At 36.9% G+C, this 18,204-nt stretch overlaps 2 protein-coding genes and 1 long non-coding RNA gene across 3 annotated transcripts in view; 2 read left to right on the forward strand and 1 right to left on the reverse strand.

The window, feature by feature from the left end:
- The window catches only part of LOC134677925 (scavenger receptor class B member 1), a 200,960-nt gene extending 195,881 nt beyond the window's left edge, over positions 1-5,079 (forward strand). The window contains exons 11-13 of the mRNA XM_063536370.1: positions 2,980-3,098; positions 3,648-3,779; positions 4,519-5,079. Of these exons, the coding sequence (XP_063392440.1) occupies positions 2,980-3,098; positions 3,648-3,779; positions 4,519-4,950 (683 nt within the window). The 3' untranslated portion in view covers positions 4,951-5,079. The remainder of the gene's footprint in view (positions 1-2,979; positions 3,099-3,647; positions 3,780-4,518) is intronic.
- Positions 5,080-8,211: 3,132 nt separating this feature from the next.
- Positions 8,212-10,507, forward strand: LOC134677946 (uncharacterized). The gene is made up of 2 exons (XR_010100135.1): positions 8,212-8,303; positions 8,663-10,507. It is a non-coding gene; the product is annotated as an uncharacterized LOC134677946 (long non-coding RNA).
- Positions 10,508-12,380: 1,873 nt separating this feature from the next.
- LOC134677779 (uncharacterized) lies at positions 12,381-17,951 on the reverse strand. The gene is made up of 3 exons (XM_063536206.1): positions 17,935-17,951; positions 17,151-17,357; positions 12,381-12,537 (listed from the first exon to the last, which is right to left on the reverse strand). Exons 1-3 carry the CDS (start codon positions 17,949-17,951, stop codon positions 12,381-12,383), a joined length of 381 nt encoding a protein of 126 aa, XP_063392276.1.
- Between the last annotated feature and the right edge of the window lie 253 nt (positions 17,952-18,204).

An 18,204-nucleotide genomic window follows, 5' to 3' on the forward strand; every position in this document is an offset into this window, starting at 1 on the left:
GTGTTCCCTGGCGCGCTGTTGCGCGTCCCCGATTTTGCTGAGCGTCATGCTGACGCTGCTTCTACGCCGTAGGACGCGGCCTTGACTTGCAGGCCGCGTGTCGGATGGCTATGCCGCCGTCCGACGACTCCAAGGTGTCTTCGTGCGGGTCCTTCCCGTAAAACTCCAAGCGCCGCGGGTTGTTCTCGCCTTAGCTTGTCACAGCTGGGGGCTCGATGAACGCCCGCCGCTGATCTACGTCGATCTGTCTGCTACGCTAAGTTCCAGGATGAAAGCTACACCCGGTATCCGTGAGTGCACTAGACTTTCGTTTTAGGTTTTGGCCAAAACTCCGCGTTTCGCCCGTCTCGCGACCGTAGATTAAGGTTTACTATAGTGTCACCCCATAACCGCCGACAGTTTAGAGGAACCAATTGTATTTCGAGCAGCGCCCGCCCTAAAGCGGAGTGCATTGTGAGTAGTTAGCGAAGTGTATTAAATTGCATGTCATATATTTGGTTTTATCTTTTCAATATCCTACCAAGTTCCCATTAACCAGGTTAGAATAACAAGAGGACCCTTGTACTCCAATAGTCCAATGTTTTACTGCGGATCTTATCCGAGGCATTTTTCCATTAATTATTTAAACACTTTAAAACCTAATTATTTTTTATTCACCACAATGCCACGCTACTTTAAATCTAATTATTTTTTATTCACGACAATACGGAAGCGGCACCTAAAAGTAGTGCGATAAAGACAATCCTGCGTAAAAATCTAAAAAATCGAGGTTTCGCACTCCTCTGTTTCCTCCTCCAAAACTTAACCAATCGTAACCAAATTTGGAAATCTAAATGATTATGAAATTATATGTGTCGGACCGTTTTGCTTTTTTGGCTAATTGATATCAGTTTTGAATGCCACGCCTCTCATTGCGGCATAGTCAATTAGGCCATTTTGGCCATTTTTTAAGGGCTCTAGCGGGGATCCTATCTCATCGCATAATATGTAATTGATTGTCATAATGTAATGTTACGCATAAATCTCTATTCGCATGTTTTTTCTCCAGCTGAAACAGAAAATATTTTGCATAGGTTGTGTAGAATAGGGTAGGTTAGGTTAGGTTTGTGTTATAATTTTTCAGAGTTGTTAATATTTCCAGCACAATAACAATTATGCGAAATGAGTTTTATGCGTAACAATACATTAGGACAATCAATTATTATGCGACCCAATATGGACCCGCTCTAGCGCCTTAAAAAACAAAAATATCAAAAAAAGCAAAACGGTCCGACACAGATATTGACAATATTAATCTGTGTTGAAAAAATCATTGCTCTAACTTCAAAAACCACGGAGGAAAACGAGGAGTACGTAGGAGTAGTTTGTATGGAGAAAAGAACACTCCTGTTGGCTCTTAAATCCCAAAATAGCCCAATATTTTTAATAATTTTATGCTCTTCCCGTAGGACTGAATCATGAATTTAGGTAACGACTTCGTATTATTAGATTTACCCATCAAATATTAAATAATGAACCAAAGAACGAAAAAGAACGTAATAATACCGGTATTTTTAGTATGAAAAAAAAACCGGTTCCGCTTTGGGTGTCGGCGGGCCGGATTGGAACGCGTCGTGGGCCGGATTTGGCCCGCGGGCCGGGGTTTGGAGAGCCCTGGCGTAACCTATAAAACATTACTGGCATTTGACAAACCCATCTAAACAGGGCAATCGTGCGACTCATGGGAGCCGAGGCAAATAGTTATTTTTAATACAGTTGCTCAAAAAGTGCTACTTTACGTAGCTGTTTAGCGTGCGGAAAGTTGGTTATCTCGAACTAGTGCTTTTTACTTTTCCAATTTTTTTAAATTTATACTTGTTCAATTCACGACTACTTATTGATGAGTGTTAATATTAGTTTCCTTTAAACGTCGTAATCAGCATAAAAACCTACCGTTAATGTAAGAATACGAAAAATATTACATATTTCATATTTAATTATTTACCTCTTCATCATTATAACACGTTTATTTTTTAATATTCAATATTGAAAATTCCGTTCTTAATAAGTTGACTGAATGGAACGGAATAGCTGCCAAACGCCCATAGATATAATATACTTTAAGACGACGTCTAACCGAGCTGTCACTGTTACCACTTTTGTTTAGTGTACGATTAACAATGTTTTTCTTATTTTTTCGCAACTGTATTAAAAAACGTCGTTCGATACACGTGCGAAAATGTCATTCTTCACTCGTCCCGAGTCTTGCCACTCGCCTGCAGCTCGTGGCAAGATATCTCGGTACTCGTGAAGTAATGACATACCTTCCGCACTAGCATCGAAATGTACTATTACAGTACATTATATATGGTCCTACTTTCCCGCACTAGTGCGAGAAACAAGACTTTCACCGCGTACTTATGTCAAAAGTTTAAAGGCCCATATCCCATATGTACTGTAAAACGTTGTACGATACACGTGCGAATAGGTAATTCGCAACTCGTGTCGATTTAAAACACTCCATTCGGTCGTGTTTTAATTTATCGGCAGTCGTTTCGAATTTCCTCTTTACCGCACTTGTATCGTAAATAACTATTTTAGATACCAGACAGCCGTTTTTGGGTGTACATCGTGAGAAAAACAGACTATTTAGTATTTAATCCTGAATATGGCCTAGTTTCCACTCTAAGTTGGAAGATCAGATGGCAATCGCTTTTGTACACAGACAAAACAACCTCCAGACTGAGCATAGTCGCGCTACCCCCTCTGCCACGCATACGGTAATTTTACTCCATGTTCGAGTCGAAAGTGTCTTTGTGTGACGTCCGTGTCTTTGAACGGACCAGTCACGGCACGGGACTTCGCTATTCACTAACCCAGGGTTAACCGGTTAAACCTGGAGTTACCAATAGTTACCAGTACAAGTTGACACTGGCTTAACGGTTTAACCGGTTAACCCCGGGTTAGTGTATAACTCAAGTATTTATTGTTTACTACCAGGCGCTCCTGTATACCTCTCGTACCCGCACTTCTACGACGCAGAGCCATCGCTTCTCGACAAATTTGAGGGTCTGAAGCCAGTCCAGAAGACCCATGAAACCTACTTCATGATTCAACCGGTAATTATATAAATTAGTACCTAGTTTTTCGATACCGCTTATTATACAATACTTACGTATATTTTAGTCGCCGATATGGCACAGTTTTCTGGGGAAATTCAACCATATTAAATATGGTTGAATTTTGAATTTTAAAGCTCAGATATAACTCAAAATAGAGGAACTAGCTCTTACTTAAGTTTCCTCAAAAGGCTTTTTTTTTTACCGAAAAGTAATGCCAACAAAGTGCTGGAGTGGAGATCACGGACTAGCAAGCGCAGCGTAAGACGTCCACCCACAAGATGGACAGTAAGGTCGCCGGAAGACGCTGGATGCGGGTCGCTTCCAACCGGCACGTATGGAGATCCAAGGGGGGGGCCTATGTTCAGCAGTGGAAGTCTTATGGCTGAGTTGCTGATGAATGCCAACGTAGATATAAACTATTATTCAGAGTTATTAGAATTCGATTTGGAAGATTACCACTACCACTATTTTTCAAGCCAGGCAATGTTTGGCATGGTTAGGCAATGTTGAAGTATGACGGTACCTAACTTTATACAAATTTTGCAGAAACTCGGTGTGCCCTTAGAGGGCTTCGTGCGCGTACAACTGAACATCAAAGTGAGCCGCGCGCCCAACATCTACGTGAACAGCATCAACAAGTTTCCCGACATCATCTTCCCCGTCATGTGGATCGAAGAGGTTAGTAACCTAAAACAGCCATTCTCTAAGTGTGTTCCGCGGGCCTAGGGTTCCGCAAAGCCTCTGTCGGGGTTCCGCGAAAATACTTGTAATAATAAGAAAAAAACCAGCTCTTCTATAGGTATATCTGGTCCACAGTGACGAACGAAAATTTTTTATTTGGGGTTCCGTCAAATATTACGCTTTCCAAAAGGTTTCCGTCACCAAAAATTTGAGAACCGCTGACCTAAAAGATTGAAGAAGAAAGGAAGAAATGGTGGAAGTTCGTTAAAGGACAAGAATACTCGAAAGCTCTAATCAGAAAATAAGCCTCCTTGAGCAGCATACATATCTTACAAACTACCTACCTAGCCTAAATCTAAATTATTTTCTAAAATAACAATTTTATTTACAAATCTAATACCTTTAAACAAGCAATTCTTGTTTATTTACGTAGGTATATAAATTATATCGGGGATCTCAAAAACGGCTCTAACGATTTCGATGAAATTTGCTGTATGATGGGGGTTTTCGGGTGCGATAAATCGATCTAACTGGGTTTTATCTCCGGGAAAATGCGCATTTTTGAGTTTTTATATGTTTTTCGAGCAAAGATCGGTCTCCCCGATATTTACAATACAATACAATACAAATACTCTTTATTGCACACCTCATAACAGAAAATACAAATAATACAGAAAGAAAGAAGATATTTATACCTAAAATAACAACATAATTAATGAATTAATATTTTTTCCAGGGTATCCACGAGGTAACCACCCCGATCTGGCGATGGATCTACCTAGCCACCACAGTCGGCCCCATCGCAGCCCCCCTACTCACCTACTCAATGATCGTCTTCGGCACCTTAACCATCATAGCCGTCTTCATAAAAGCGTACAAAAGCTTCGTCATCGGACAAAATTCTATAGAAATTGTCGAGATAGGCCGAGAGACTTTAAGGAGGGGTTCCATGATTCTTCATAGCACGCAGAAGATGTGCTTAAGAGAACCCCCATATATCTTGTTGCCACAGACTAGTATAGATGGCGTTAGGGAGTTTAGTCAGAGTTTGGGTGATGTAGGTAAGTCTGATCTAGGTTTAGAATGTGAGACTTTAATTAGGTCTGACAATAGTTTTATAATGTCTGAGAGAAGGTGTAGTTTAGGGTTTAGGTTACCAAACTTTTAGGTTAAGTTGAATGTGTAATGTATAACATTAACATAATATACTAGGGTATATTTAACTAAATTTTATATGAATGAAAAGAACTTGAATTTTTTTTTGTGTTTTTCTAAGTTTCATTGCCAATGTAGATGCTTTGCAAAAAGAGTAGAAATCAAAAAGTGGCAACACTGTAGTGTCGTCCCGTTTTCTTATATAAATTGGTTTGAAAGGGACGACACTACAGTGTTGCCACTTTTTAATTTCTATTTTTTTTTTTGCCAAGCTGTAAGTATTTTGATGTTTTTGTGCGGTTAATATTAACAATAGACTTTTGAACGAATCAAAAAAATGCTCAAATTGCTTACGTAACATTTATGCCTAGTTAGCGTGTCAAAAAGCATTGGTCTCTTTCAGACTAAGATTGTTAGAAAGAGATAAAAGCTTTACGCTATTCTCAAATATTCATATGTTAGTGTTATATGTTAATTATGCTTGTACATGCCAGTGAGTGACGTTTTGACAAAATTATTTTTAGGAATCTACCTGGACAATTTTGTATATAAAGGTGTACACTAGGTCATGCCGGGAACAGTGGCTCAGCTTGAACAGTGGCTCATTTAACCTAATTTCATCATGACGTTCACTATTTAAAAAAAAATAAAAAAATAAAACTATTTGTGACGTTCCACGGGAAAAAGTGCGCAATACGAATACGCTGCTACGCGTCGTAAGCGCTAACCGCCATAAGGTACCTTTATCCGTGGGACATCACATTTGTTTCTTTGCTAAGGCACTGGTCCCACCGCGAGCTAGTAAGCTATTGAGCTATCGGCTATAAACACGAACAAAAGATAAGCACTCCCGTGTAAATAAAAGAGACACGGCGATATTTATAGTTACTCGCCCAGCGGTGAGCTATAAATATCGCCGTGTCTCTTTTATTTACACGGGAGTGCTTATCTTTTGTTCGTGTTTATAGCCGATAGCTCATAGCTTACTAGCTCGCGGTGGGACCAGTACCTAATACAGCAGAAACATTCAGTAATCGAACCAATCCAAATGGACAAGCAACGGTTATTCTAACATACAATGGTGCTACAGTATAGAGCGATATTTATGCGACTGAGCCACTGTACCCGTCATGACCCTAATTTATATTCAGATTCGGAAATTTATATGTTATTTCTACTCAGAATTACGAGCTCTTTCGATCCTAACAAGAAAAAAAGACTGTCCTAAGATTTTTATCTCCATTTCGTTTCCGTTTCCATAACGGAATGGAAGGAACGAACAATTTATGGAAATTTTGAGCCACAATTTTTCTCCTATTACTATCGAAATGGCCCGTAATTTTATTAAAAATAACAAATCTAAACAAAAAGTTTAATGTAGGTCTATATCATTACATAAAACGGCCACGGCCACCTACAGTTTTCTCTTCTTAGATAATATTTTATTATTTGTTTATTTTTCGTGATGCTTTTAGAAACATGTGATGTTTGTAGGAACGTGACAAAACGTGATGTTTTGGAAAAACATCACGTTTTGTCACAGGTGCTTGTAGTTCAAACAGGTTCAAAGGTTAAGACGTCATTTGTTATTTTTTATTGACAGGTTAACGAAGATGTTATTCTAATGAATTAAATTAACGTTATGCGCAATAATAACAGTAAAAGTCCGCCTAAGCTAACTATGCACAGATTTTGAACAGAATAAAGTGAGGAGTGTCATTGTAAACGTTATATTTTCGTAGAAATTTGACATTAATGATGACATTACCACACTATGTCGTTGTAAATCTCATGCAAAATTAGCTTGATCCAACTCTAAATCCCACTTTGCAATATTAAACTGGTTTTATTTTTTTTAATTTAATCAGTCAGCCGCAAGACCGTTATAAGTAAGCCCATTCATAATTTAAAAAAAAATCTTTAAAAAAAACACATCAAATCATCTAATTTAGGCTCAATAGAAAGTCTACATGAGTTACGACATCTGCAAAGTACGTAGATATTGTAATTAAAGCTTATATCAAAACGTTAACATTATTAGTGTTCCGTACAAAACTTTGTTCACGGAACACTTATGGGATCACTTCGGTCTTGCAAATCAGTTGAATGCGTTTTTTTAATTTTGTGTCAATTGTTTGTACAAATCCGCATAAGTGCCTGACGCGGAAATCTATTGTTTCGTGAGTTTTGACATTTGACACGAACGATTTGTCCCTATCTAAAAATAACACAAAAATGTTTTTCTAACCCTACAGATAAAAACAATACATACAAACTTAACCTATTCATAATTTTGTAAAAACGTTTTTTTTGTATGAATGACGTTTGAATTTTTTTAATGTTAAGAATATTTGCTCATTACCTATACAAGTTCCCAAATAAGAAATATGTAGAATAAAACATTATAAAAAAGTCCCTTACGACATTTACGCTTAGGTAACCATAATTGTTGTAAATTGTATATTAAGGGAGTTAAGGACAAATTACGTAATGGTACAATACGATACAAGTGCGAATTACTTTTACGATCATGTATTGTTCAACGTTTTACAGTACATATGGCCCTGTAAATATTCGACATACGCACGTATAGTGCTAGTTACCGCAATCCCAATCCCAATAAGGCCTAGTTTTCCCTCTGGGTTGGAAAGTCAGATGGCAGTCGCTTTCGTAAAAACTAGTGCCTACGTCAATTCTCGGGATTAGTTGTCAAGCGGACCCCAGGCTCCCGTGAGCCGTGGCAAAATGCCGGGATAACGCAAGGAAGAAATAAAAAGTGCTAGTTACCGCACTAGAGTGGTAAAGTAGCACGATATGTACTGTAAAAGAAATTTCGAGATTTAGTTTTCGGGAAATATTATACTTATGTTTAAATATCAATGATATATTACTGAAATTTTTGATTATGACATTATTGCTCTGAATTTTAATGTTATTTTATTGAATGTTCGGTAAATAAAGTGTGAACTCAATACTTTACTAAAAATAGGTGAAAACGCTTAACTATATGACAACTAATTTTACTAAAACAATTCATGGTTTGGTAAACCTGGTTTTGTCTGTGGCATATAGGTGTATATTATACAATTATTACGCTATAATATCTTCAATGTAAATATGGGGCATTATCTATGAAAAGAGACCTTATTGTCGATGGCGCTTACGCCATTATTAACGATGCTCCCATGTGAATACAATGCCGCGCGGCGCTGTGCGGCGTAAGCGCCATCGACAATAAGGTCCCTTTTCATAGATAACGTCACATATTAACCCCCTTATTCATAAACTGGCTACAAACATCAATTAGCTTATAACCGTTTGTATTACTGTTATGTACCCTTTAACCGCCAGAGTCTGATATACCGCGTGTGGCCTGTAATATGAGCAAAAAATTAAACTGTAGGCTGTACTCCTCATACTGACCAAAATTTGTTCAGTGACTTTTAAAAATAACTTGTGGTTTGATTTTGAATACACTTTAAAGTTTATTCTAAGACGCAATGTATTGCGCATTTTGTTATGTTTAAGGCGTGACAAGCAACGTCAATCACAATGATATAGCGTGGCGATGGCGTCCATTGAAGATAATATTTATTTTGTATGAAAAATAGGGAGTCTAAATACTTCATAATTTTTAAAAGTTGTTGAACAAAAGTGCCACCTTTTGAGGAGTACAATCTATGTTTTAATTATTTGCTCGTGTTACAGGCCACACCCGGTATAAGACATTACATATCCAGCTCATTTCGCCACAGTCTGATAAATAAGACAAAAATCTGATTTGGTTTTTACAGCACATTTATAACTCCCGTAACTATGCCAACTTTACTCTGCGTGGTACAATTACTGTCGGTGGCGACACGAGCACGCTCGATCAAAAATTGTTAGCGGTTAAAAGGTTCTGTCATTTTGACTTATATATTTCTAAGAAATGGTTCAAACGTAATTTAACTAAATCAGGCCCGTAAAGATTTATGAATAAGGAGTTAAATTAAATATCTAAGTTTATTGGTGACGGACTTCGTTTTTCAAAATAAACTTATTTACTAATTGAATTTAATCCAAATACAACCCTGGTAAAGCGTATTTTTATCAATAAGCTCTGTATTGATAAAATATATTTTTATAAAAAAATATTTTGTCGAAATATGTAAGAAATATAATTTGTATAGTTTTATATTAAATGAATATTTATTGAATAGTTACCAGTTGAGAACAAACACATTTTAAGTTTATGAAATGTGCATGTGATATAAATAAATGTGTACGATTATATGACCTGTTTTATAATAAACAAAAAATAATTACTATTTGACAAGTCTGTAACAGGCAAAAAAAATGTTACACGTCAATTTTTAAAATTTATAGATCATAAATATATACAAGTCCAAATTTCAAAAGACAGGTATATTTACACAAGTTATAATATTTATTATTTTTAGAAAATTGATTGTTCGAAATGGAATTTTGCTCAATTTTTGATGAATTGTATATTTTAAGTATACAATCAATTAAGTAGGTGTTTTTTTAAAGCTGTGGAACTAAAAATGTCGTTATTACGACAATAGCTCTTGTTAAAATATGACTATTTAAATAAAATAAGTCAATTTAAGATTATGATACATTCATAAGTTGCTCGTCTATATGTTATATTATAATTCATGAATGACAATGGACAATATAATTAAACATTAGAATTCATTTTTGTTAACCTACTTTTGAGGAACTATATAAATTTATAGTTTTTAAAATCGGTTAAAACTTGATAGAACAACAAAATATAAATGAAAATGATTTTTTTAAAGAGGAAATTAAACTACGTATACTATTCATATTTATAGTAAAATCTAACTTTTTCCCGCGTTTTTCTCTCGGCTAGCTTAGTTTTTAATAAAATAAAATAGATAATATTCCGGTAGTTATTTTGAAAGGTTCCAAAGGAGGAGAAAGGCGCGGGCAACAGCTAGTTAAGTTTATGAAGAGCTTTAAATCATATCAAGACTTCTGTTTTTGTTCAATTTTTAGAAGTTTTGTTTCCCATTCCATAGATGGCGCTTTCATTTCAAAAAATTATGTGATACTTGTATACTATTTTATATTCATTTATTATATATTTGTGTTATTTATTTGTAAGTTTAATTACTAGAGATTAATATAGTAATAATATGATTTAATACATGCTCTGAGAGTATTCGATGTGGATTTTATAATTAAATATATATCCAATTAAATTAAATTGATAAACGTTCAATGAAATCAAATTAAAGCTATTACTTTCACGGCATATATTTTAGAAACTTATATTTTCATTAAAAAAGCATATTATTTAAACATTTGACTTTAAAAGTAACATTTTATCAAAAAAATGTAACGCCATCTGTCGAAATGTTCACGTAAGTTTAAAAACCTCATTTAAAATAGTAAATAGGGTGCCTACATTCCACGTGAGTTATAGAAATGGGTAAATATGGATTTTTGTACGATCGTACTAAGAAATTGTAAATAATATTTTTTAAGAATGTACTTTTGTATCCAATTTTTGTTTATAATAAAAGTTATGGTAAACTTTATTAATATTTTATTATTGTTAACCCCAAAAACTTAAACACTTAGACGTTATACGGCAAAAAAAATTACCACCCTAATAAAAAAAAATACATTTTTTGATGTAGAATTTTAAGGTCTGTAAAGCGGCGATACGGCTTGAATGGTGTATTTTTAATAACCTGTACCGTTAATAGATTAAGGGATTTCAGAGATTTCAAATAAAGTCACTATTTTATCTTATCTTAATTTATCTTATAATATAAGGGTGAATCAACTTTTAGAACACCGATTTCGTGTCCCTAGTTTCAAATCAACATGGTTTTTCAAAAACCATGTTGATTTTTCATTTTCTTGTTTATACGGGCATTATTAGATCCATAAGTATTTAATTAACATGTTAAACTTAACAACTTGATCAGATAAAAGTTATATTTTGTACGGTAACGCAACAGAAAAAAGTTTGCTCAGATACAAAAACCGGGCAAGTGCGAGTCGGACTCGCGCACGAAGGGTTCCGTACCATAATGCAAAAAAAAACAAAAAAAAACACAAAATAAAAACGGTCACCCATCCAAGTACTGACCACTCCCAACGTTGCTTAACTTTGGTCAAAAATCACGTTTGTTGTATGGGAGCCCCATTTAAATCTTTATTTTATTCTGTTTTTTTACTATTTGTTGTTATAGCGGCAACAGAAATACATCTGTGAAAATTTCAACTGTCTAGCTATCACGGTTCGTGAGATACAGCCTGGTGACAGACGGACGGACGGACGGGCAGCGAAGTCTTAGTAATAGGGTCCCGTTTTACCCTTTGGGTACGGAACCCTAAAAATGGTGTGTAGCTGATTTTTAGTGTTCCGTACAAAACTTTGTTCACGGAACACTTATTACTCTAACGCTTTGACAATTATAGAAGCGTGTGCAGACATTTGTGAGCACTTTGGCCGCTCCGATATATCTGACGGCGACTGTACCAGAGTAATGAATGAGTATATTTACCAGTGGCGGAGCGTCAAATATATCCATAGGCAAGCCGGGGCCTAATTTGGCTTACATAATTTCCTTTACAAATCTGCTCAAACGTCCAAAAACAGGCAAGCCGGTGGGAATCGGCTTTTATGGACGCGCCGCCACTGATATTTACAGTACGTATGGTGCTACTTTACCGTCCTAGGGCGGGATTAAGGACAATACGTGTCTACTTCAAAAAAAATTCGCTGTCAGGGAGCGTGGCCTAGGAATAAACTTCTATGACGGTGAACGCACATATTCGTCGGGGGCAGTAAGTGTGTTAAAAGGCCATATCTACACGGTGTAACATGAGTAAACCGAATAATTTTAACAGCGTATTCCTGATCATATTTAGAGACAAAAATGTCCTATAAACTTTTTTGAAATTCGCCTAGTTTCAGAGATATTATGAATTAAAAAAAAAACAAGTTTTTATTGTTACATAGTGTAAAAGGCCTTTTTGATGGTGATGTTGCTGCTATGGGACGTAGTCAAAATATCCTTATTGATAGATGTCAAAAAGTGACAAGTAACACTTTGCAAAAAGTAGGTTCTACGAAAAAAAAATGTAAAAATCAATTTTAAGTGACAAGGTTACCACTAACATTTATTTTTTATGTACAAATACATTCAAAAAATTGAAAAAAACAAAACAAAAAACATTTTTTTTCGGCGAAATTGACCATTACATTTTTTACTTCTTTTGCACTCAGAAATGCGTGGTTAAAATTATTCGGTTTCCTCATGTTACACCGTGTATGTACTGTACAATATACGTGCGAAAAAGTAATTCACAACTAGTGTCGATTTAAAACACTCCCTTCGGTTTCAATTGATCGCCAGGCGTTGCAAATTTCCTACTCTTGTATCGTAATATACTATTTCATAGCACATCGGCAGCCATCAGAGCAAGTTTCTGTCCATTATAGACGCGCGCGGCGACCTCTCGATAACCAGCAGAGCGCGCCGCCGCCTGCGCGCCCGGGGTCGAGAACACATTGCCCGTCCCGCGGAGCCCTAGGGCTCGGCACATTGTAATTCTGGAAAATAAATAATATAAAATAGACAGCGTTGATTGGTAGAGAAGGCTCTAAAGCACCAGATCTGCCAGAAAAATGATGTATATGTTCGTGATTTAGTGATAGAAAAAATTTAGGTATCTTCTTAGGTATCTTGTTACAAAATTCGTTTCTTACGTTGAATAAGGTTTCTTTCGGCCGAAAGCCGCATCAGGATTGAAATCAAAAGTGCAAATGCATGTGCAGTGCATTGTCAAGTGACAATAGATGTAGCACCGACTGGAAACTCTAATCTCAACAACATAAGACTTTCCGGTCGGTGCTACATCTATTGTCACTTGACAGTACTACTATATACTGCTACTTAAAGTACTGATAATTCCGCTACTCGATGCTAGATGTCGACTATGAAAATACTAATATTTTTGGTACCAAAACTGATGCATGGAGTGAGCACTCTTATCTTACTATAGGTATTTCTCTATGGCATAGAGTTACCACTCGACACTCTTTCTTTACTTATATTACTCTACTAGCTGTGCCCGCGGCTCCGCCCGCGTGGAATTCGGTCTGTGTTAATAACTTATTTCTAAGCCTAATTTCTCTCCCTCTCCCCTGAAGGTGGAACTTGAAGTTGACAGATGGATATGCTAGAGGACTGTAGTCCAGATAAAATATTTTACAATTAGGTACCACTAAATAAAACTACACTCCAAAATCAATTTTTTTTTCGCCCTTATTAAAATTTTACACGTAATTTAAACGACAGAGTAGTAGATGTATCTATATCAGACGATACAGTAAGGTATATGCGCGCGAGCGAAAGCGAAGCGGCCTGCCTGGCTAGAGCGCCACCCACTCACCGTGGTCTTCTTCAGACTCCTGAGGAAGATCACGTGCCCCTTGTAGGTAACCTCAATGCGTTGCGAGACTTTCGCGAATGATTCGATTTTTTTCGGGAAGGCATGGTAATGCGTATAAAATGCGAGTCCCAAATCGTTTCACTCCGCAGACGACCAGTGCCGGATTAAGATATTTTGATGCCCTAAGCATTTCTAGACTATGGTGCCTTCTCTCCCTAGGGTCATCGAGATTACATTGAGTTTTTCTGGTAAGTTGAGGTGACGTTCATTGCCGCATTACAGCTGAGAATGGAAATCAGTCACATAATTTTATCACGAAAATTGACAGTGCTGCAGCAGCAACGTTGCAACAGAGTAATGCTGCTGCAGTCGTTATATCGTAGAAAGTAATAAATAACGCGAGCGAAGCGAGCGCGAAATTTTTTTTTGATATAAAAACGCAATTTGATAGACAGTTGTAAATTTTTACTTTTAGTATGAAATACAGTCAAATAATTTAATCACGAAAATTGACAGTGCTGCAGCAGTAACTTTGCAACAGAGTAATGCTGCTGCAGTCGTCATATCTTATAAAGTTATTGAAAACGCGAGCGAAGCGAGCGCGAAAATTGTTCGATATAAAAACGCAATTTGATAGACAGTTGAAGTACATTTTTACTTTTAGTATGGAAATTAGTCACATAATTTTATCACTAAAATTGACAGTGCTGCAGCAGTAACTTTGCAACAAAGTAATGCTGCTGCAGTCGTCATATCTTAGAAAGTAATTGAAAACGCGAGCGAAGCGAGCGCGAAAATTATTCGATATGAAAACGCAATTTGATAGACAGTTGTAGATTGTTACTTTTAGTATGGAAATCATTCACATAATTTTATCACGAAAATTGACAGTGCTGCAGCAGTAACGTTGCTACAAAGTAATGCTGCTGTAGTCGTCATATCTTAGAAAGTTATTGAAAACGCGAGCGAAGCGAGCGCGAAAATTGTTCGATATAAAAACGCAATTTGATAGACAGTTGAAGTACATTTTTACTTTTAGTATGGAAATTAGTCACATAATTTTATCACTAAAATTGACAGTGCTGCAGCAGTAACGTTGCAACAAAGTAGTGCTGCTGCAGTCGTCATATCTTAGAAAGTAATTGAAAACGCGAGCGAAGCGAGCGCGAAAATAATTCGATATGAAAACGCAATTCGATTGACAGTTGTACATTTCTACTTTTAATATGGAAATCAGTCACATAATTTTATCACGAAAATTGACAGTGCGGCAGCAGTAACGTTGGAACAGAGTAATGTTGCTGCAGTCGTCATATCTTAGAAAGTTATTAATAACGCGAGCGAAGCGAGCGCGAAATTTTTTTTGATATAATAACGCAATTTGATAGACAGTTGAAGTACATTTGTACTTTTAGTATGAAAACGCAATTCGATTGACAGTCGTACATTTCTACTTTTAGTATGGAAATCAGTCACATAATTTTATCACGAAAATTGACAGTGCGGCAGCAGTAACGTTGGAACAGAGTAGTGCTGCTGCAGTCGTCATATCTTAGAAAGTAATTGAAAACGCGAGCGAAGCGAGCGCGAAAATTATTCGATATGAAAACGCAATTTGATAGACAGTTGTAAATTTTTACTTTTAGTATGAAATACAGTCAAATAATTTAATCACGAAAATTGACAGTGCTGCAGCAGTAACGTTGCAACAGAGTAATGCTGCTGCAGTCGTCATATCTTATAAAGTTATTGAAAATGCGAGCGAAGCGAGCGCGAAAATTGTTTGATATAAAAACGCAATTTGATAGACAGTTGAAGTAGGTACATTTGTACTTTTAGTACGGAAATTAGTTACATAATTTTATCATGAAAATTGACAGTGCTGCAGCAGTAACGTTACAACAGAGTAAAGCTGCTGCAGTCGCCACCCGAATGTCGCCTTTATTGTATCTTATAACGTAATTGTAAACGCGACCGAAGCGAGCGCGAAAATTTTTCGATATATAAAACGCAATTTGATAGACAGTTGTACATTTTTACTTTTAGTCGCAACCAGGCGAGAATCCAGGATTTCATACAGAGAAGGGATGGGACAGTTTTCTATCAGCCTAGCTTCGCATGGGGCTCGATATTTAAGGGTCAAAGCGAGGTTGTTTTCATACAGAAAAAATGCAAGAAAGCCGAGCTTGGAATTGACCAAGTGAATGTGAAGTGTGAGCAAGGCAGAAAGAGGAAAGCTTGGATTTGAATCCACGCCCATGTGTAAATAAGGCAGAAGATCAACTTTGTCATAAGGCAGAAGACCTCGCATAAGACCTTACGCCGAACTGCAAAAGAGTGGCTTGAATTCGAATCTATGCATGTAATCACGACTCTTCTACTGCTCGCTCTTTGGCTTCACTCGAAAGCGCTACTTGATAGGATGCTTTTAGTTTTCGGCTTTCACGGGGCCCCTTATAACACTTTGACAGTTAGGTCTCAGGATCGCGGCTAAGGAGTAACTCGGCTTTGCCGACAAATCTGGCGTGCAAGAGAGCAAAATTCGCTATAAAATCGAAATAATCCTATGTCGAAAAAATCGGCTGGCCGCAAGCCCGAAAGCAAGATTTTTTTCCATGACTATAAGGGCCTCCGCGTAAGGTCAAATCGAAAGCCTACGTTGGAGATGTTCTTACGTACCCTCACTCTCTTACTTGATCCCTACGACCCTTCGTTATTAGATGGGTAATAGTACACGTATAAAAGTTTCATGTAGGTACCCACTTCACGACGACTGCAATGCTGATGCAGCCTGCGCGTTTTTTTGCCTATGATGGTTGATTTTGGTGCCCCCTAGACGTGGTGCCCTTGCAAGTGCTTATTTTGCTTAAAAGGGTTAATCTGGCACTGCAAATGACAGAGGTCAATGGTTTTTTTTTCAAAGTACCCACCTTCGTGGCCATTATTGAGTGCGAGGCGATACCTCCGTATGAATATGGATTTGATATGGGTGCGATATAATTACGATTAGGTATAATTCATGATGGAGAAAATTTATAATTTTAAATAGGTAATTATGCAATTATACGCGTGTTGATATGTGTGTTTATTTTACCACTACGTAACTATGTAAACTCATTTTTAATTTTCTTGATTACTTAATGTTTACTCAGTTCCCCAAAAGATGTCACTGTACAATGAGGGGCAATTAATTTACTGTCGTTTAATTTTGTTGTATTATTAATTTATTAAATCAACATAATTATTCAATTATTTTTGTTGATATCCGTAACCCCTCTTCTAAACTTAGAGTTAAATTGGCAAAATCTTTTCTCGGTGGCTTATCCATGTCAAAACGTATTCAATTCAGCGCCATCTGTTAGTTTACCAGGGTACTCAATAGTGGTAGCACATATTTGAAAAAAGTTTGCCCCTCCTTCCTAAGTAGCGCCATAAGATTCAGGGGCAAACTTAAGTCAATCGAGTGTTGTGGCTACCCCCCCTTTTAGGGGTTGAATTTTTATAGCCTATAACCTGGCCGGGAATTTTCTCGACAGATCAGTAAAGTTTTCATCAAAATCCGTTCAGCCGTTTTCACGTGATGCGCGTTCAAATAAACAGACAAACAGATAAACAGATAAACATACAAAAATTCTAAAAACTTTTGGAACGTGTTCTGTTATCGATTCTAAGTATCCCCAGCCAACTTTTTTTCAAATATCTTCCATGTACAGACTTTCGACCGTCTTCAGCTTTATTATATGTATAGATAACACTTCAAAGTAAGCTTACCTAGATTTCAGTAAGTATGTTGCAATCCCAAGCCCTCGGAACTCCGGTAATACAAACAGCCCCAGTGAGAACAGGTACACGTCGGAACCGAACCTAGCGAAGAGGTCTCCTGACGCCGTCAGCGCTTCCACCACTTCAGTAAATTGCTCGTATTTGTTCAAAGTTGAAGGGTCCTTCGTAGGCTGGGGAGAGATAAATAATAGGTAACTGTGGTCAAAAACATAATTATGTAACTTCGTATAAGACGAATAAAGTCTAAGAAAAAAACGTGCCTCGGAAATCAAGAAAAGTCATTCTCGGATAGATGCCGCACACACACACCTTTAGCCTATCCTCGTCTAGATGGCGTGACGACACCGTTTCATATTTAACAATTTTAACATATATATATCAGTGAATGAGCATTGAACATGGATCAAAATGAAATAAAAATAATAAAATCATTTATCCATATATATATCCATTTTTTGATAATTTTATACGTTTTCATTTTGGGTTTTAGTCGTGTGTCGATAGATGGCAGTAAATTTACTGTGACTACAAAATTTACAATGACAGGACCCCTCTATGCTAACTATTCTTTTTGCTGTGGTGTAATGTTATGAATATACTAGCGACCCGCCCCGGTGTCGCACGGGTTACACAAAACCTTAACAAATTATACACTAAACCTTCCTCAAGAATCACTATATCAGAGGTGAAAACCGCATGAAAATTCGTTCAGTAATTTTTGAGTTTATTAAGAAAATAGCCTATGTGTATAGGAACTACACTACCTAACTACCTGTCATTAAGTATCATTGCCTCAAGGAATCCGAGGTCTGGCGATACAGAAGGGTGTCATCTATTGGGCATTATCATATTGAGCACCTTTATCGTTGTTGACTTTGTGTGACTGTAGTGGTCAAAACTTTCTTCCTTGATATCCTTACCTACTCCTATCTATCCTATCCTATCTATCTATTTCATCATCATCTCAGCCTATATACGTCCCACTGCTGGGCACAGGCCTCCTCTCGAGCGCGAGAGGGCTTGGGCTATAGTCCCCACGCTA

The sequence above is a fragment of the Cydia fagiglandana genome, chromosome 27, assembly GCF_963556715.1.
Source record: "Cydia fagiglandana chromosome 27, ilCydFagi1.1, whole genome shotgun sequence".
In the NCBI taxonomy this organism is placed as follows: Eukaryota; Metazoa; Arthropoda; class Insecta; order Lepidoptera; family Tortricidae; genus Cydia; species Cydia fagiglandana.

Bases quoted from the DNA above. Each gene is read 5' to 3' on its own strand.
- LOC134677779 (XM_063536206.1), bottom strand. The intron at 12,538-17,150 runs GTAAGCTTACTT...TTTATTTTCCAG, and splicing joins ACATACTTACTGAAATCTAG to AATTACAATGTGCCGAGCCC.